This window comes from Salvelinus alpinus, chromosome 5 (genome assembly GCF_045679555.1).
Source record: "Salvelinus alpinus chromosome 5, SLU_Salpinus.1, whole genome shotgun sequence".
Classification (NCBI taxonomy): domain Eukaryota; kingdom Metazoa; phylum Chordata; class Actinopteri; order Salmoniformes; family Salmonidae; genus Salvelinus; species Salvelinus alpinus.
Window position 1 is genome coordinate 69385852 of NC_092090.1, and position 20667 is coordinate 69406518.

General features: G+C 43.2%; 1 protein-coding gene across 2 annotated transcripts in view; it reads right to left on the bottom strand.

Moving 5' to 3' along the window:
• Positions 1–302: 302 nt before the first annotated feature.
• LOC139576613 (single-stranded DNA-binding protein 2-like) overlaps positions 303–20667 on the bottom strand; it is a 91562-nt gene continuing 71197 nt past the window's right edge. Inside the window, exons 1-14 of one of the 2 annotated variants that reach the window (XM_071402900.1) lie at positions 15717–15742; positions 12211–12300; positions 7099–7158; positions 6796–6859; positions 6637–6707; positions 6346–6413; positions 4206–4254; positions 3992–4027; positions 3570–3624; positions 3194–3264; positions 3023–3101; positions 2741–2769; positions 2447–2545; positions 303–2115 (exon numbers count right to left, since the gene is read on the bottom strand). In XM_071402900.1, coding sequence (XP_071259001.1) covers positions 2086–2115; positions 2447–2545; positions 2741–2769; positions 3023–3101; positions 3194–3264; positions 3570–3624; positions 3992–4027; positions 4206–4254; positions 6346–6413; positions 6637–6707; positions 6796–6859; positions 7099–7158; positions 12211–12246 — 747 coding nt within the window. In that variant the 5' untranslated portion in view covers positions 12247–12300; positions 15717–15742 and the 3' untranslated portion in view covers positions 303–2085. Of the gene's footprint in view, positions 2116–2446; positions 2546–2740; positions 2770–3022; positions 3102–3193; positions 3265–3569; positions 3625–3991; positions 4028–4205; positions 4255–6345; positions 6414–6636; positions 6708–6795; positions 6860–7098; positions 7159–12210; positions 12301–15716; positions 15743–20667 lie in introns of those variants that run through there. The other variant, XM_071402899.1, reaches the window with a different exon arrangement.

A 20667-nucleotide genomic window follows, 5' to 3' on the forward strand; every position in this document is an offset into this window, starting at 1 on the left:
GGATTTCCTTGTCCCATCGTGCTCTAGCAACTCCTTGTGGTGGGCCGGGCGTCTGCAAGCTGTATTTGGTCATCAGTTGGACAGTGTTTCCTCCGACACATTGGTGTGGCTGGCTTGGCAGGGTTGTGTTACGGAGGACGCATGGCTCTCGACCTTCGCCTCTCCCGAGTCCTTATGGGAGTTGCAGCGATGAGACAAGACTGTAACTACCAATTGGGGAGAAAAAAGGGGTAAAAAGTAAAATAATTGGGCTGCCTGTGTAAACACATGCATGCACATTAAACATACACAAGGAGTCAACATTTTTAATGAGGGAAGATAAGCTTTATACCAGCATATTCAAACCCCATGTAGTACTTCTCAGTGTATTTACAAAACATAAAGAGGTAAAAAAAAAAAAAAAAGAATAACAGAAAAAGGAAGAAAATGAACACATCACAAATGGAAATAAACATAACCAACATTTGGAATCCAAAAATGTGTAAATTGTCAAATTTAAAATAAAAAAATATGCATCTTTCATTATTCATACTTGTGACTTTAAACTAACATTAAAACAAACGGCTCTGTATTGGTGTCCCCTAGTTCATCTTTCCACTCTCTCTTTCGTTCTCTCTTTCTGTCCATCCCTCCATGTGTTAGATACATAAAGAAGAGGAGTTAGATTCATGAGATTTAGATCTACGGGAGGGAATAGTAAAATCCTGGACTAAATAATATCGTCACGGACTAAATATTATCGTAATAAACTAACATGGGCTGAGGATTAGGTTTAAAATAATACAAAACACAGCTATTTTACCTCTACACATACTCTCAAATACATTAAGATCACAGTTTTTCCGGATGACAATAATAAATTAATTAAGAGAATGATTTAAATGCATGTTTTTAATAATACCTTCACACAAAAATCCCTACAACCATTGTCACCAATTGCTGCACTTTTAGTTTTCCTTTTTCGTTCAATCTACAGTCTTGCATTCTTTGAAAAATCATTACAGACATTGCATCCTTTTGACAAGGCAGAAAATAGTTCTCTTTCAGACAACCAACTGCTTGCATTTTCTCTGTTCTCTCCGTCTCAGATGTGTCATCGTTAGATTGGCAAATCTCTATTTGTTTTTAGGTGTTGATTCCCGTAGTCAAGACATAGATATAAGGATGAACATTGCTCCCAGTAAATGATAAGATGTGACCTTACAGTACTCTCTAGCCAGTACACTTACACAGTGTACAACTCAACAAGCAGGAGTACATTCTCAAACCATTCACCACACCAAACAAAATCAACCAACCAATAAAAAACGAAATTGAAAACATGGCCCATACTGTACTGAATGATCTCTCTCTCGCTCTCTCTCTCTCTCTCTATAGCACATCAGATTCAAGTGTATGGAGGTGAAACAAAAAAAACATTGGTGAATGTTCACTGTGGGACAAAGATCTCATATCACTGAAGCTGTCACCCCTCTCCAATCAAAGACTGTGGTTGCCATAATCTTCATCCAATGAGAGACGGAGGATACCATTAAATAGGCTTTATCCCAGGTTGTTGTATATCCAATGAGACTGAAGTTGTCATCTCAATATAATTCATCCAATCATAGACTGTGGTTGCCATCATGCCCATCAAATCTCAAGACTCATAACGAATGCAGGTGGGGAGACAGGCCAGAAAGCTATCCGCTCAGATTTCTTTACACTTGAGGGTTTTCAGTGTCTTTTCCACAAGATGGTGGAGCATGGTACATCTTTCTGTGTTAGCATGACTGAGAGTATGCACAGTGACATACATTTATAAATATACAGGGATTTTTATTTCCTGGTTTGTTAGAATGGAGGTTCCTTTCATACAGTCTCTGATGGTAGGTGATGAACGAAGCAGAAGGTCACAAGTGTAAAAGTGAGAGGAAACAGAAGAAGAGAACAAACACAGATCGAGAAAGGCCAGGGGGAGAACAAGGCCTGGGTCCACTGTCCTGGTAGGGAGGGCACAGAGAGGAAGAGCCACTGGGCATAGATGACATCACGTCCTGTCTCTTCCACCATTCCACACCACTAACTGACCAGCTGGCGGAGCCTTCACACACTCATCGTCATGTTTGGAGAATACTACAGAGAGAGAGATGGACAAAGGGGGTTATGTAAATATTATCAATACTCTTATGAAGCCAAACATCACTTTTTATGGTATGAACAAATAGGGTACACACACTGAAATTCCCCTGCACACACCTGAGGTGGTTGGTGAAACATTGTGTTGGTAATGGGGCCTTTCAGTGTCCAGGCCCTTTAATATTTATTATCAACACCATGTAAAAAAGGTACAGTTGGTAGGCTAATGTTCATTTTGAAAGTTGGTAAAGATAATCTTTAGTCCTACTGCTAAAATGTGTGTCGCTGGCCCTTGGAATAACTTCTGTGGGTGCGGGTATGGACTCACGCTCTCGTTCTGAAAGGGGTTGAGGAAGTTGCCCCCCATCTCGCCGTCATCTCTGGGGGTCCCCGGCTGGTTACTCATACTCAGGCTACCAGGAGAGTTCTGATCAGGACCAATCACACAACATAGATAATAGATGATATTTCTATCTGTATACCATACATACGAAATAGGGTAGATTAACCATTAACGGTAGTACCAATATTTTAACCACATACAAATCACTACAAAATTCTGCCTGATAATTGATTGGTGCAAATGACTAATGGTATGGGTTGGGTTGGAGTCTTCTCCTACCTTAGGGAGGCTATCCATGTCACCAGACCCTGGGTAGTTGGGAGAGAGAAGGGCATTACTACTATACAGTCTCAGTAAACACATCAAGTTGCCCTTCAAAAGACTAGTGTAGTGAGTTAAGAACAAGCTCAAAGTGTGCGTGTGTGTCTGTTTAAGGGTTCTATTCAGCTTCATAGCGTGATTGAAATTTAAAGGCAATGTTCCTGCTTTAGAGACTGCATTCATGGTAAACGCTCCATAAATGCTTCAGCTTTACAAATTGAATAGAGCCCTAAGTGTTACCTAGCGATCCATTCATGTGATGTGGCTCCATTCCTGCCATCCCTCCCATTGGACCGTCTGCACCGGCACCCATTGGAAACTAAGTCCAAAACACAAGAAAACAGTATTAAACAGTTAAATCACACGCACACTCACACTCACACACACATAATGTTGGTTAAGTTGTCTTACATTTGGTCTGTTTCCACCAGGGGGGACTGTGTTGATCATGGTGTATATGTTGTCACCGGAGTTAGTCGAGTCTGACAGGAAACACAGTGTACACAACTCATACATACAGTATACATATGTACACACACACACACACATCCCCTCAGGTTAAGTACCCACTAGGAACTTTAACATACTATAAGCCAAATAGGCAACTGACTTCAGGTAAAGTCACACTTTAAGCCAGATATATACAGTTAAGTTGTTTCACAGACCAAATCGCTGAAGTCAGTTTGTAACATTGTGAATGCATCCCTGTCCCTGTCTAACCCCACACATACATCCATTAGCCCCACTCAGGTCAAGGCCCCCAAACACACACACACGCACACACTACCTGCTGGGCTGGGCATTATTGGAGTACCAGGTGGCCCCCCTCCTCCCGGCGGACCCTAAAATGAGCGTTGATAATTGGGAGATTAATGCCTCACAGCAACTACACACCAACAATACAATGCTCCAAATATCTATAAAGACAATACACTATATACTGCCTTGTAACTAACAGGCAAATACAGACAACCAACTTCCAGTCACATAGTTTCAAGTATCAAGTTTTAATGTCACATGCTCAAGTACAGTGAAATGCTTTTCTTGCTAGCTCTAATCCCAACAATGCAGTAATCAATAACAATGTAATGCCAAAAATAACAAGGTAGAAAAAAAACACAAAAATAAGAAATAAGAAGAACACAATAATGTAAATAAGAATACTATATACAGGGTCATACTATACAGAGGGTCATACTATATACATACCACATAACTCCCCGGAGACGCAGAGGAATAGGGGATCTACAGACAGACAAAGAGAGAGAGAGTGAGAAAATAACATTTCTCTTTATTCAAATCCTCTCTTCAGGAAATGTATGTTAAAAAAAATATAGATATATTTGATGTTTTATTGTTATTGTGGTTTATTTAGGTATCTGTCTTGGTGGTTGTGTTAAAGTTTGTTTTTCTGGTTACTCACTGAGTTGGCGTTTTGAGGATTTGGCCAAGGTCTACCCCCACCAGGTCCCCTAAAATACACACACACACACACACACACACACACACACACACACACACACACATTTTAGATCACTCTGTTCTTACACAGTCCTGGGTTGTTCTATTTCCCGTCAACAGTATTGGCAAGAACACATCATTTAGAGGCCAGAGAAAGGAAGAGAGGACACCACATCCAATCATAATCAGCTCTGAGGGTAGTGATCGTATCTAGTGAGGGATTGAGGAAATATTGTTTTTATAGAACTCTTGCGTAACCACATCCTTTGGGGGGAAGAGTTAAAGGACGGTGTGGATTGTATGTTTACAGTGCTGTGTCTGTTCATTGTGTGTGTGTGTGCGCGCATGCGTGTGTGCACATGTTTTTGTGTGTAGTGTGTGTATGTATATAGGGAGGCGCACAATTGGCCCAGCGTCATCCAGGTTTAGCCGGGGTAGGCCGTCATTGTAAATAAGAATTTGTTCTTAACTGACTTGCCTAGTTAAATAAAAGGTTAAATAAAAATAAAATAAATACAAATGTACAGTGCCTTCGGAGAGTATTGACCCCATGACTTTTTCCTATTTTTTTTTTACGTTACAGCCTTATTCTAAAATATATATATATTTTTACAGTAAAAAATCCTAGGGAATCCACACATAATACTCCATAATGACAAAGTGAAAAAAGTTTTTGGGGGAAAAACGGAAATACCTTATTTACCGTATTCAGACCCTTTGCTATGAGACTCGAAATTGAGTTCAGCTGCATCCTATTTCTATTGATCATCCTTGATGTTTCTACAACTTGATTGGAGTCCACCTGTGGTAAATTCAATTGATTGGACATGATTTGGAAAGGCAAACACCTGTCTATAAGGTCCCACAGTTGACAGTGCATGTCAGAGCAAAAGCCAAGCCATGAGGTCGACGGAATTGTCTATAGAGCTCTGAGACAGGATTGTGTCAAGGCACAGATCTGGGAAAGGTTACCAAAACATTTCTGCAGCATTGAAGATCCCCAAGAACATAGTGGCCTCCATCATTCTTTTAATGGAAGAAGTTTGGAACCACACAGACTCTTCCTAAAGCTGATTGCACGGCCAAACTGAGCAATCGGGGGAGAAGGGCCTTGGTCAGAAAGGTGACCAAGAACCCGATGGTCACTCTGACAGAGCTCTAGAGTGCATCTGTGGAGATGGGAGAACCTTCCAGAAGGACAACCAATCAGTAAAAGGCACATGACAGCCCGCTTGGAGTTTGCCAAAAGACACCTAAAGACTCTCAGACCATGAGAAACAAGATTCTTTGGTCTGATGAAACCAAGATTGAACTCTTTGGCCTGAATGCCAAGCGTCACTTCTAGAGGAAACCTGGCACCATCCTTACGGTGAAGCACGGTGGTGGCAGCATCATGCTGTGGGGATGTTTTTCGGCAGGGACTGGGAGACTAGTCAGGATCGAGGGAAAGATGAACCTAGCTGAGTACATAGAGATGCTTGATGAAAACCTGCTCCAGAGCGCTCAGGACCTCAGATGGGGGTGAAGGTTCACCTTCCAACAGGAAAACAACCAGAGCCAAGACAACACAGGAGTGGCTTCGGAACAAGTCTCCGAATGTCCTTGAGTGGCCCAGCCAGAGCCCGGATTTGAACCTGATCAAACATCTCTGGAGAGACCTGAAAATAGTTGTGCAGCAACGCTCCCCATCCAACCTGACAGAGCTTGAGAGGATCTGCAGAGAAGAATGGGAGAAACTCCCCAAATACAGGTGTGCCAAGCTTGTATCATACCCAAGAAGACTCGATGCTGTAATCACTGCCAAAGAATGCTTCAACAAAGTACTGAGTAAAGGTTCTGAATACTTATGTAAATGTGATAATTCAGTTTTTTATATTTTTTATATAAATTAGCAAAAGTTTCTTAACCTGTTTTTGCTTTGTCATTATGGGGTATTGTGTGTAGATTGATGAGGACAAAACAATAATACATTTTAGAATAAAGCTATAACGTAACAAAATGTGAAAAAGTCAAGGGTTCTGAATACTTTCCGAATGCACTGTATGTGTGTGTGTAGTGTAGTGTGTGTATGTGTTTGTGTGTATTGATGACAGAGTGCTCACATGTTCATGCCAGGCATCCCAGGGCCGACAAGTGCATTTAGAGGAGGTCTCATCCCTCCACCGTAGTTCTGGAAAAAAGAAACCCAAGGTCAAAGGTCAAACTACTGTAAAGTAATGTACACAAATCAAACAGGATCCACAGGTGGAGAGTAGAAATACTACTATTGTATACTACCACACATAAAAACAAATATATTCACCCACCTACAAACACAAACAACCAAACATACGCTAATGTTACAGAAGGAGTTTAAACTTATGCAAACCTGGAGATTTCATCCAATCACATACCTGTGGCGCAAGAGGGACCATCCCTCTGGGTGGAGTCATTCGCTGCATGGGCCCGCCCATATTTGGATGCCCTGAAAAAAACAGAGCGCCATCAGCTCGCAGTCCTTGTATGTGTGTGTATGTGAGTAAGAGTCTGTGGTGTGTATGTGTGACACACACCTTGCTGTCTTGTGGGGTCCATTCCGCTGGGTAGCATAGGCTGGTTACCATGGACCCCCATTGCCTGAGCCGAAATCGTCATCATCATCACAGAATATAACACAAAATCATTAACATACACTAAAGCTAAGGGGCTATACACACAATAATGTCCAAACCCGGTCAAAGAGGGTAAGACAAGACAATATAATGTAGTCAAATAAGATATAAAGAGAAGCAGATATAAGTGAAGGGAAATAAAAAAGATGAGGGTACATATCCTATTGTAGCCTGAGGAGCGTGTCTGTGCATCAGTGATCTTACCTGATTAGGTATTCTAAGGGGAGGTCTGGGCCCACCAGGATAACGAGGTGACATGAACGACTGTGAAGGTACACACGCACAAACAAACACACACACAAACATACACACAGGGTTACAAGCATGCACACACATACCAGTACACACACAAAGAGAGAGGGGGGATAGAGGACGATAGAGTTAGGGAGAGATAAAGTCCGATGGAAAGAGATAAAGTATACGATAATGAATGCTAACAATGTTAGTATGACAGTCGGTTATGACACTTCTACACTCCCATGACTAACTACTATATGTATGTTTCAGTGTGTTTCCTGTAGGATGTTTGTGTTCTGTGATTGAAATATAATGTTGCTATTGTGTGTGTCTGCTATCCAATGTCTACACCAATGAACTGTCACAATGGGACAATAAACTGTCCCATAAATGTTGGGGTCAATTCAAACTAAACCAAACCAGTTGTGTGTATTCATGGATGCCAAGGGAAGGCTTCCCCAAATATTTGACAAATTCAAAAATAAAAAGGATCAAATAATTTATCTTTCGTCTCTCTGTGTTTTCATAATTTCCCTTCAATTCGCAAGCAGCTGAATCTCACCGGAAAAGTCATCCGAGCAAGGGAAACAGCGCCCCACTGTCTCAGTATGTGTAGCCCATGTATTTGATGCTGTCTGGACCAAAAGAGTATGCCGCCATAACATTTGATTGATTGATGCCAGCAAGCATTTGGCTTCCCTTGATAAAAAAAAGTATAAAATAATTAGCCAATCAGCGTTCAGCTGAGCTCAACTTTGGGTTGTCCTGGCACAGTAAAACACCCCCCAAGGGACGGCAGTTAGGATTTGGCTTCACACCAATCAAATCACATTCAACGCAAACATTTTTATTTATTTTTTACGTTTCTGTTTCTGGTCTGTTTTTGTTGTTGTCCTGTAGTAGCTAGCTTGCTAAATCAACCTTTTCCTAAGACATGGATGGAGATGGGGATTTGAACTTGTGGTTTTGACTTAATTCTCTGTACATTCTCTGTATGATTATGAAGGTGATTCTGATCTAACCATAAATTAATATATTGTGCCACTAGCCTGAGACAAATTAAGTTCAATATGTAGCCTAGATGTAGACTAGGCTCACGTTAACTAGCTAGCTAACTTAGCTGGTTCATTGTTGCCCATGCAAGGAAGTTAGGCTAGCAAGATATTTTAGCTAGGTAGCCTATGATAACAAAAACGTAAAGCATACTGTATGACAAAGCGATAGACCATTTTGCCAAAATGAAAGAGAGGTGGATGGCATTGGTCTACAAGTAGGATGAGTCAACATGTTTTACTTATACGCGCACACACACACACAGAAAGAAATCAGTACCATGGACAGCCACATGATATATAGCAAGATTGATTGGACTAAATAATTTTTGGTATCTTTAAGTTTGTTTTCACTGTATTATAGCCTAGTAAATCAAATCAAATCAAATAGTTGATTTGATAATGTTTAAGTGTAAATGGTGCTAGAATAGCAGAGGCAGTGCTCCTGTTGTCTTTATGCTGACTTGCGGCAACTCCGTGGTTCTAAATCAGTAGTTATTTAGTAAACTGTCTAAAATATGCCTGGCTGACCATGCTGTGGGTCATGTAACTGTTTGTTACATGCAATATGTTGCTCTCTGGTTTTGTGATGAAAAAAACTAATGTGTAGTTGAATTTATTCCGCCGCTGTGTGACTTTTGTCTTTTTGTTGTCTCGGCTTTATTGTATATCATGGTGACATAGGAACGAATTGGTTATAGAGAAAATAACACAATTATCACAACATAGGTTGGAATATGGCTTTTTTACTGGCTTGGCTTCCACAGGGATTTTACCCACGCACCGCTATTGAACCAAACGCAACCAATTATGTGAGCTACAGAGAAGCAGTACCATAACACACCACTAGGGAGCAGTATCAAAATACACCACTAGGGCGCAGTATCATAAGACACCACTAGGGAGCAGTATTATACCATTAGGGAGCAGTATCATAAGAGACCACTAGAGAGCAGTATCATAAGACACCACTAGGGAGCAGTATTATACCACTAGGGAGCAGTATCATAAGACACCACTAGGTAGCAGTATCATAAGACACCACTAGGGTGCAGTACCATAACACACCATTAGGGAGCAGAACCATAACACACCACTAGGGAGCAGTATCCTTAGACACCACTAGGGGGCAGTACCAAAACACACCGCTAGGGCGCAGTACCATAACACACCACTAGGTGGCAGTGACATCCAGTTGACATCCAGTCCCTCTGCTACCTGCTTTCCTCTCTGTTTGGATCCAAATTAAATGGACATTGACTTTACAACACAGAGGAGGTGGTGGAAAAGGGTGAGTTTTGACTCAAGTTTGAGATTTCTGAAAAGCTGATCTGAAAAATTGCCACGAAGGCTATTGATCTTAGTGTCAGACGTGAGCTATTGAGTTGGACTGTTAATGACATTTAATCAATGCGCTACCAGCCGACTGACTAATGTAATGGAGAGACTGACTGCCTAAGAGAGGAAGCTCATAGTGCTCAGACACACACACACTAACATGCACACATACAGTACCAGTCAAAGGTTTGGACACCTACTCATTCAAGGGTATTTCTTTATTTTTTTACTATTTTCTACATTGTAGAATAATAGTGAAGACATCAAAACTATGAAATAACACATATGGACTCATGTAGTAACCAAAAAAGTGTTAAATCAAAATATATTTTACATTTTAGATTCTTCAAAGTAGCCACCCTTTGCCTTGATTACAACTTTGCACACTCTTGGCATTCTCTCAATCAGCTTCAACAGTCTTGAAGGAGTTTCCACAAATGCTGAGCACTTGTTGGCTGCTTTTCCTTCACTCTGCCGTCCAACTCATCCCAAACCATCTCAATTGGGTTGAGGTCGGGTGATTGTGGAGGCCAGGTCATCTGATGCAGCACTCCAGCACTTCCCTTCTTGGTCAAATAGCCCTTACACAGCCTGGAGGTGTGTTGGGTCATTGACCTGTTGAAAATTAAATGATAGTCCCACTAAACACAAACCAGATGGGATGGCGTATCACTGCAGAATGCTGTGGTTGCCATGCTGGTTAAGTGTGCCTTGAATTCTAAAGAAATCACAGACAGTGTCACTAGCAAAGCACCCCCACACCATCACACCTCCTCCTCCATGCTTCACGGTGGGAACCACACATGCGGAGATCATCCGTTCACCTACTCTGAATCTCACAAAGACACGGTGGTTGGAATCAAAAATCTCAAATTTGGACTCATCAGAACAAAGGACAGATTTCCACCGGTCTAATCTCCATTGCTCATGTTTCTTGGCCCAAGCAAGTCTCTTCTTCTTATTGGTGTCCTTAAAATTGTGGTTTCTTTGCAGCAATTTGACCATGAAGGCCTGATTCACGCAGTCTCCTCTAAACAGTTGATGTTGAGATGTGTCTGTTACTTGAACTCTGTGAAGCATTTATTTGGGCTGCAATTTCTGAGGCTAGTAACTCTAATGACCTTATCCTCTGCAGCAGAGGTAACTCTGAGTCTTCCTTTCCTGTGGCGGTCCTCAGGAGAGCCAGTTCATCAGTTTCATCATAATGCTTGATGGTTTTTATGACTGCATTTGAAGAAACTTTCAAAGTTCTTGAAATGTTCCGCATTGAGTTACCTTCATGTCTTAAAGTAATGATGGACTGTCGTTTCTCTTTGTTTATTTGAGCTGTTCTTGCCATAATATGAACTTGGTCTTCTACCAAATACCAGCTTCTGTATACCAAATACCAGCTTCTGTATACCAAATATACTTCTGTATACCACCCCTACCTTGTCACAACACAACTGATTGGCTCAAACGCATTAAGGAAAGAAATTCCACAAATTCACTTTTAACAAGGTACACCTGTTAATTGAAATGCACTCCAGGTGACTACCTCATGAAGATGGTTGAGAGAATGCCAAGAGTGTGCAAAGCTGTCATCAGGGCAAAGCGTGGCTACTTTGAAGAATCTCAAATACCAAATATGTTTTGATTTGCTTTTTGGTTACTACATGATTCCATATGTGTTATTTCATAGTTTTGATATCTTCACTATTACTCTACAACGTAGAAAATAGTAAAACTAAAGAAAAACCCCTTGCTACAGAGCGTCAAGTCCATGTATTGCTAAAACATACACAAATGGAAAGATGATTGAATTAGTCCTTGTGAACATGTAGTGTTGTTGTAAGAGGATGAAGTACAGGTAGCCTCCTCTAACACACACACACACACACACACACACACACACACACACACACACACACACACACACACACACACACACACACACACACACACACACACACACACACACACACACACACACACACACACACACACACACACACACACACAGTTAACACTCTCCCCTTGACATGACCATCTAACAAAGCTAATCTACCATCTAATGCAGCTGGTAGGAGGGTCTATGGATGGACATGGGTATTGAAGATGGGCTCTGTTATAAGATCAACTAGCAGGGATGATCTCGATTCTACTTCAATCCAGTCAGTTCAGCAGAAGATTTTAGTTTTTTCTGCAGTTCCATGGTAACTCCCAACTCAACTCCTCTAGCCATACCCTTCCACCTCTTCTGCTTCAATTCAAAACCAAAGTCCTGAAGACAAGGGGTTGCCATTAATGACGCATTGGACAATAGTGAGAGTACCTGCCTGGTGTCGGTGGTATCTGTTCTGGCTATAGGACAGAACGTTCTGTTGGTCATAATCTGTAGTTACTAATCTGATAGACAACCATTTTCTGTCTCCCACACACACACAAGATAACACAGCAGGAACTGTGTGGTCACCGCAATGACGCACAGCAATCGGCTGAGTGCCATGTTAAATACTTCCCTGTAGCCCATTCAGCCAGAGCACAGGGAAGATCTGCTTTATAAATTCAACAATGTGTGTGTGTGTGTGTGTGTGTGTGTGTGTGTGTGTGTGTGTGTGTGTGTGTGTGTGTGTGTGTGTGTGTGTGTGTGTGTGTGTGTGTGTGTGTGTGTGTGTGTGTGTGTGTGTGTGTGTGGATGTGTGTGTACCTGGAAGAATCCTGGAGGTACAGGACCCACTGGCATTCCCTCTCCTGGGGGAAGGTTCCCAAGGATGGGACTGGGTGCTGCTGCTGCACTCTGGAAGACAAACACACACACACACACACACACACACACACACACACACACACACACACACACACACACACACACACACACACACACACACACACACACACACACACACACACACACACACACACACACACACACAGTAAGTGATGTTAGACCATGGTGGTGGTGGTGTATCAGTGACACACCAATCTAACAATGCTCCAAAGACATCCAACATCCCACCACCAGGAGACCAAAATAATTGCCACCAATATCCCACAATATCTTGGCAAACTCAACCTCCCAGAACCCTAGTAATATCCATAATCCAGCGCATGACTCTACTTATTATACAGGAGCAAATCATAACAGTATCCCAGTTTCTTTGTTATCATGTCATGATCAAATGAGCCTCCCTCCTCTGTCTCGGTGGTCTCTTTCCTGTGCGTTTCTGCCGGCCTCCCTGGTTATTTTTACTCCTTATTTGTTTTCCCCCAGACAGGCGGTGTGGGCACATTTCACCACTGCCTCGGACTGCTTCCTGTGCTATTTTACAAACTCCCCAATATTACCAAGTCCCAAACATACCACCAGACAATGGCTATGGGCAGGGAGGCAGGGAGATGGCCACAGACAGGAGCGTATTTAAGGGTAGAGGAGGGAAGCAAAATGCTGGTGGTCTGCAAAGAGGTGTTATCAGACACAGTGGTGAGTGACAGTAAAGATAGTTACCGCCCTTCAGTCGTCCTCTCTCTCCCTGTCCATTCATCCTCTCTCTCTCTTGCTCTCTCTGTATCTCTCTCTCTCGCTCTCGCTTTATCTCCTTAGGCATAGACTGGGTGTAAAGAGTCGCTGTGAGACAGACCCAAACTCTCTGAAGTTTCTGCTGGCTGACTTTTTAGGTCAGACTGCAACACAGTTACTAATCAGAGCCAAGATAACAGTCAACTACACCCCTTTTCCTCCCTTTCCTCCCCCCACTCAACTTACCCCCCCACACTCCCATGTCATCCTCTTTTGTCTCTCCCACTAATGTTTGGGGACAGCATACATACAATTATTGTGTTGAAATAGCCATTTAATTTCATAAGATACTGCTTTATGTGTAAACAGAGTTTGTGTATTTGGCTTAAACAGATGAAGGTATGGATAGATGGCTCAGTGGTGGAGAACATTGTTCAGGAAAGTTGTGTTCAATAATTGTGTGTGTGTGTGTGAGTGTGTGTGTGTGTGTTCAAAGTAATGCACTCTCTCTGGAAGTGTTACTGTTCTTTCCCCTGCCTCTGTTTCTCCTCTAACTCCGGTTTACCCAGCATGCTTTTCACTCACTGGCAGCCTGGAGGTCTGCTGAGTCTGCTGAGAGTAAGAGAGAAAGAAAGAGAGCGAGAAAGAAAGAGAGGGAGAGAGAGAGAGTGTGTACCTGTGTTCATGTGCGCAAGAAAGAGGGGGGGGGGGGAATATCTACCTGACCTGCTGACAAGGCAGCCGTTGCCAAATAAAGCAACAAGAAAAACATTACCAAGATATTCCCTGCACCCACAGTACATCAGCCTCCTCCATGGGGATACACAACAACAATAACCTCCCAGCCCCAAAGCCTCTGCAACACACTACACAGACAGTGTCTACACAACAAGCTCCCAGCCCCAAAGCCCCTGCAACACACTACACAGACAGTCTCGACACAACAAGCTCCCAGCCCCAAAGCCCCTGCAACACACTACACAGACAGTGTCTACACAACAAGCTCCCAGCCCCAAAGCCCCTGCAACACACTACACAGACAGTGTCTACACAACAAGCTCCCAGCCCCAAAGCCCCTGCAACACACTACACAGACAGTGTCTACACAACAAGCTCCCAGCCCCAAAGCCCCTGCAACACACTACACAGACAGTGTCTACACAACAAGCTCCCAGCCCCAAAGCCCCTGCAACACACTACACAGACAGTGTCTACACAACAAGCTCCCAGCCCCAAAGCCCCTGCAACACACTACACAGACAGTGTCTACACAACAAGCTCCCAGCCCCAAAGCCCCTGCAACACACTACACAGACAGTGTCTACACAACAAGCTCCCAGCCCCAAAGCCCCTGCAACACACTACACAGACAGTGTCTACACAACAAGCTCCCAGCCCCAAAGCCCCTGCAACACACTACACAGACAGTGTCTACACAACAAGCTCCCAGCCCCAAAGCCCCTGGAACACACCACACAGACAGTGTCTACACAACAAGCTCCCAGTCCCCAAAGCCCCTGCAACACACTACACAGACAGTCTCTACACAACAAGCTCCCAGCCCCAAAGCCCCTGCAACACACTACACAGACAGTGTCTACACAACAAGCTCCCAGCCCCAAAGCCCCTGCAACACACCACACAGACAGTGTCTACACAACAAGCTCCCAGCCCCAAATCCCCTGCAACACACTACACAGACAGTGTCTACACAACAAGCTCCCAGCCCCAAAGCCCCTGCAACACACTACACAGACAGTGTCTACACAACAAGCTCCCAGCCCCAAAGCCCCTGCAACACACCACACAGACAGTGTCTACACAACAAGCTCCCAGCCCCAAAGCCCCTGCAACACACCACACAGACAGTGTCTACACAACAAGCTCCCAGCCCCAAAGCCCCTGCAACACACCACACAGACAGTGTCTACACAACAAGCTCCCAGCCCCAAAGCCCCTGCAACACACCACACAGACAGTGTCTACACAACAAGCTCCCAGCCCCAAAGCCCTTGCAACACACCACACAGACAGTGTCTACACAACAAGCTCCCAGTCCCCAAAGCCCCTGCAACACACTACACAGACAGTGTCTACACAACAAGCTCCCAGCCCCAAAGCCCCTGCAACACACTACACAGACAGTGTCTACACAACAAGCTCCCAGCCCCAAAGCCCCTGCAACACACTACACAGACAGTGTCTACACAACAAGCTCCCAGCCCCAAAGCCCCTGCAACACACTACACAGACAGTGTCTACACAACAAGCTCCCAGCCCCAAAGCCCCTGCAACACACTACACAGACAGTGTCTACACAACAAGCTCCCAGCCCCAAAGCCCCTGCAACACACTACACAGACAGTGTCTACACAACAAGCTCCCAGTCCCCAAAGCCCCTGCAACACACTACACAGACAGTGTCTACACAACAAGCTCCCAGCCCCAAAGCCCCTGCAACACACTACACAGACAGTGTCTACACAACAAGCTCCCAGTCCCCAAAGCCCCTGCAACACACTACACAGACAGTGTCTACACAACAAGCTCCCAGTCCCCAAAGCCCCTGCAACACACTACACAGACAGTGTCTACACAACAAGCTCCCAGCCCCTGGCTAAAACACAGAGCTACCACAGGAGTTGTTTTCATTTATTTCTGAATTAAACTGAACGTCACCTCGACCACACACATACCTTTTAAGCTCTCATTAGGAACACAGTTGGTAAGTCTTACGTACGCCAGGTTGGACTGTGTGTGTTTTGGGGGTCAACAGTAGGTGTGTGTTACCATGGTTTACAGATTAAACACCGCCATGTGTACACACCAAGATCGAAAACGATATAGAAGAATTTAACAAGATTCTTATATATTCTAATTGGAATGTGTAACTATATGGCAGCAAATACACATACAAGATTCATAGAAGATTATTGTAATATCTGACTTATATGTTGCATGTATTGTATAAAAAAAACTACAAAAGACACATACATACATACATACATACATATACAGTTGAAGTCGGAAGTTTACATACACTTAGGTTGGAGTCATTAAAACTTGTTTTTCAACTACAAAACTATAGTTTTGGCAAGTCGGTTAGGACATCTACTTTGTGCATGACACAAGTAATTTTTCCAACAATTGTTTACAGACAGATTACTTTACTTATAATTCACTGTATCACAATTCCAGTGGGTCAGAAGTTTACATACACTAAGTTGACTGTGCCTTTAAACAGCTTGGAAAATTCCCGAAAATGATGTCATGGCTTTAAAAGCTTCTGATAGGCTAATTGACATAATTTGAGTCAATTGGAGGTGTACCTGTGGATGTATTTCAAGGCCTACCTTCAAACTCAGTGCCTCTTTGCTTGACATCATGGGAAAATCAAAAGAAATCAGCCAAGACCTCAGAAAAAAAATTGTAGACCTCCACAAGTCTGGTTCATCCTTGGGAGCAATTTCCAAATGCCTGAAGGTACCACGTTCATCTGTACAATCAATAGTACGCAAGTATAAACTCCATGGGACCACGCAGCCGTCATACTGCTCAGGAAGGAGACGCGTTCTGTCTCCTAGAGATGAACGTACTTTGGTGCGAAAAGTGCAAATCAATCCCAGAACAACAGGAAAGGACCTTGTGAAGATGCTGGAGGAAACAGGTACAGAAGTATCTATATCCACAGTAAAACAAGTCCTATATCGACATAACCTGAAAGGCCGCTCAGGAAGGAAGAAGCCACTGCTCCAAAACCGCCCCAAAAAAGCCAGACTACGGTTTACAACTGCACATGGGGACGTGTGCAGATCGTACTTTTTGGAGAAATGTCCTCTGGTCTGATGTAAAAAAAAAAATAGAACTGTCTGGCCTTAATCACCATCGTTATGTTTGGAGGAAAAAGGTGGAGGCTTGCAAGCCGAAGAACACCATCCCAATCGTGAAGCACGGGGGTGGCAGCATCATGTTGTGGGGGTGCTTTGCTGCAGGAGGGAATGGTGCACTTCACCAAATAGATGGCATCATGAGGATGGGAAATTAGGTGGATCTATTGAAGCAACATCTAAGGACATCAGTCAGGATGTTAAAGCTTGGTTGCAAATGGGTCTTCCAAATGGACAATGACCCCAAGCATACTTCCAAAGTTGTGGCAAAATGGCCTAAGGACAACAAAGTCAAAGTATTGGAGTGGCCATCACAAAGCCCTGACCTCAATCCCATAGAAAATATGTGGGCAGAACTTAAAAAGCTTGTGCGAGCAAGGAGGCCTACAAACCTGACTCAGTTACACCAGCTCTGTCAGGAGGAATGGGCCAAAATTCACCCAACTTATTGTGGGAAGCTTGTGGAAGGCTACCCGAAACAGTCCTAGCTAAATTATTGCTTGAGAAATTGCCCTTTGCTAAGAAGCTGTTTGTTTGTTTTTTAAATTTTAATTGAAAACAATCATGGTAAGGTACATAATTGTTACCTAGAAATTATTTTATATTGAGATAAAAATGGCTGCATTGGACCTTTTACGTTTTGAGTTCTGAGGTGTGCGATGTGACTGAGGAAACCTGAAGCAGTGGAAACACTCTCACCCCTCCCACTCAGAAGAACACCTGGACCTCCTGGCACACTCATTTGTCATCTAAATTATTCACAGCACCACTCTGGAGGACAGGGTTACACTACACTAACCATACTGTTACAGGGTTACACTATGCTAACCATACTGTTACACTGATCTCAGGACAGTCTAGTATTACACTAAAACCTCAGCATCCATTCTACAGGTGTTCACACTGTGCTATATACAGTACATTTGGAAAGTATTCAGACCCCTTCCCTTGTTCCACAATTTGTTACTTTATAGCCTTATTCTAAAATTGATTAAATTAACTTTTCTCCTCTTCAGTCTACACACAATACCCCCTAATGACAAAGCAAAAACATGTTTTTAGAAATTTCTGCAAATGTATTTAAATAAAAACAGAAATACCTTATTTACATAAGTATTCAGACCCTTTGCTATAAGACTCAATTGAGCTTAGGTGCATCCTATTTCCATTAAACATCCTTGAGATGTTTCTACAACTTGATTGGAGTACCCTTGGGGTAAATTCAATTGACTGGACATGTTTTGGAAAGGCACACACCTTTCTATATAAGCCTTAGACCGCTGTGCCACTCGGGAGCCCCCATATAAGGTCCCACAGTTGACAGTGCATGTCAGAGCAAAAAACAAGCCGTGAGGTCGAAGGAATACTCGGTAGAGCTCCGAGACAGGATTGTGTCGAGACAAGATCTGGGGAAGGGTACCAAAACATTTCTGCAGCATTGAAGGTCTCCAAGAACACAGTGGCCTCCATCATTCTTCAATGGAAGAAGTTTGGAAACACCAAGACTATTCCTAGAGCTGGCCGCACGGCCAAACTGAGCAATCTGAGGAGGGCCTTGGTCAGGGAGATGACCAAGAACCCGATGGTCACTCTGACAGAGCTCCAGAGTTCCTCTGTGGAGATGGAGAACCTTCCAAAAGGACAACCATCTCTGCAGCACTCCACCAATCAGGCCATGCAAACTCCAGGCGTGCAGACATGTGCCTTTTTCTCACGAGTGGTTTCTGTCTGGCCAATCTCCCAAAATGCCCAGATTGGTGAAGTGCAGTAGAGATTGTTGTACTTCTGGCAAGTTATCCCATCTCAGCCAATAAACTGTAGTTCTGTCAGAGTGGTCATTGGGTTCTTGGTCACCTTCCTGACCCATGCTCCTTCTTGCCCGGTTACTCACTTTGGTCAGACGGCCAGCTCTATGCAGAGTTGTTCCATATTTTTGAATTGGCCTCAGGTGGACTCCAATCAAGTTGTAGTGACGTCTCAAGGATGATCAAAGTAAATTGGATTAACCTGAGCTCAATGCCATAGCAAAGGGGTGTGAATACTTGAGAAATTAGATATTTCTGTATACATTTGCAAAACTTTTGAAAAACTATTTTCTTTTACTTTGTCATTATGGAGGTATTGTGTGTAGATGGGTGAGAAAAATATATGTAATCCATTTTGAATTCAGGCTGTAACACAAGAAAATGTGGAATAAGACAAGGGGTAGGAATACTTTCTGAAGGCACTGTATATACTCAATGTCACAGGTGTGACTAATTGCACTCGCTGTGAACCAAGAGCTCCCACTGGCTAATTGATGATCATGTGATTTCGGATGTGCGTATTTAAACCCCTTTCTTTTCTTGTTCTAGACAGAAGCCCACAGTAGGTGATGCAGTCTGGATTCACGGTGGAGCCTTTGTGCAACTATGTTTGGGGAAAGCAAATGAAGTTTGTGTTGAGTTGTATAATAGAGAAAATGGACACCTGCCAACATGAAGTTTGTAGGCTACCCCAGTCACCAGACAAATGCGATGAAGGAGTGGGGAGCGGCAGCAGAGCACTCAGCACAGCAGCTACGTAGGCAGCGGAGTGGACACTCGGCTACGTAAAAAAAAAAAAAAAGGCATGCCTTAAATGATGGAGTGGCTATGGACACAGTTTCTATATCCCAATATGCCCAGGAAAAAAATATGGATATTTCTGTGCAGGATTTTTTTTACATTTTTAACGTAGCCGAGTGTCCACTCCGCTGCCTACGTAGCTGCCGCTCCCCACTCCTTCATCGCATTTGTCTGGTGACTGGGGTAGCCTACAAACTTCATGTTGTACGCAAAACTGTTCGAACTGTCTATTACATTCCATGGCTCAGTAAGCAAGAGCGTGATTTCATGTTCTTTTTTCAGGAGGGGAGTAGGCTACATGCAGCTATTTACATGTTGTACACAAAATACATTATTGATGTGATCGTACAAAGGTTGTCAGTATTGCAAACATAAGCACGACACAAAGAGGCAGTCTAGCGATTTCATGTTCTTCTTAGCTAATGAGTTACATGCAGCTATTTACTCTCACCACGATATCAGCATATATGGCATAACTATGGCACCGCTCAGCTGCCTGGAAGGTGCCCAGAGGTGGAATGCAGCAAGACAGACACATAGTCTAATTAGCGATTGAATGTAATTTTTTTCATCATCATTGTAAACATTGGCTAAGCTGTGCAGGAGGAAGACAGCCAAGTAGTGTTCTTTTTCCAGAAACAACGATATGGCAGCAATTATAAAGATTAGCCTACATCATCACACAAAATGTGCACAAAGAGTAGGGACTGCGTCCTGCTTGTGCAACTGCGATATACGTTTCAACAGATGGACAGAGAAAGTTTTAGCCTTCATAATATATATGTTTTGGAATGGTCGTTCAAATCGCCGCAGGTTTTTTTTCTTCAGCTGTTCAGAAATGTGAGGCGGAGATAGGCTACATCATCATGGTTCAGAAGAGGGGGAGTGAAGGGAGGGGGAGTATGAGCAGCAGCTATGTTAGAAAAACGAATATGTGTGTAAAAATAACACATGCGCAGAACGTGATCCGAATCCTTAGCTTTAAGAAAGAGGTTTCCGGAGTGGCGTGGGGGCGAATACTCCGTAACCACGGCCTAAAAATGCATGTTTAAAACTGTTCTTTTGTGGTCTGCCTCTACTTCACGCTGCCTGCTCAACCCAGATTCCAAACAACTTGTCAATTCTCCACCCTTTGACATATACTGTATCTATCT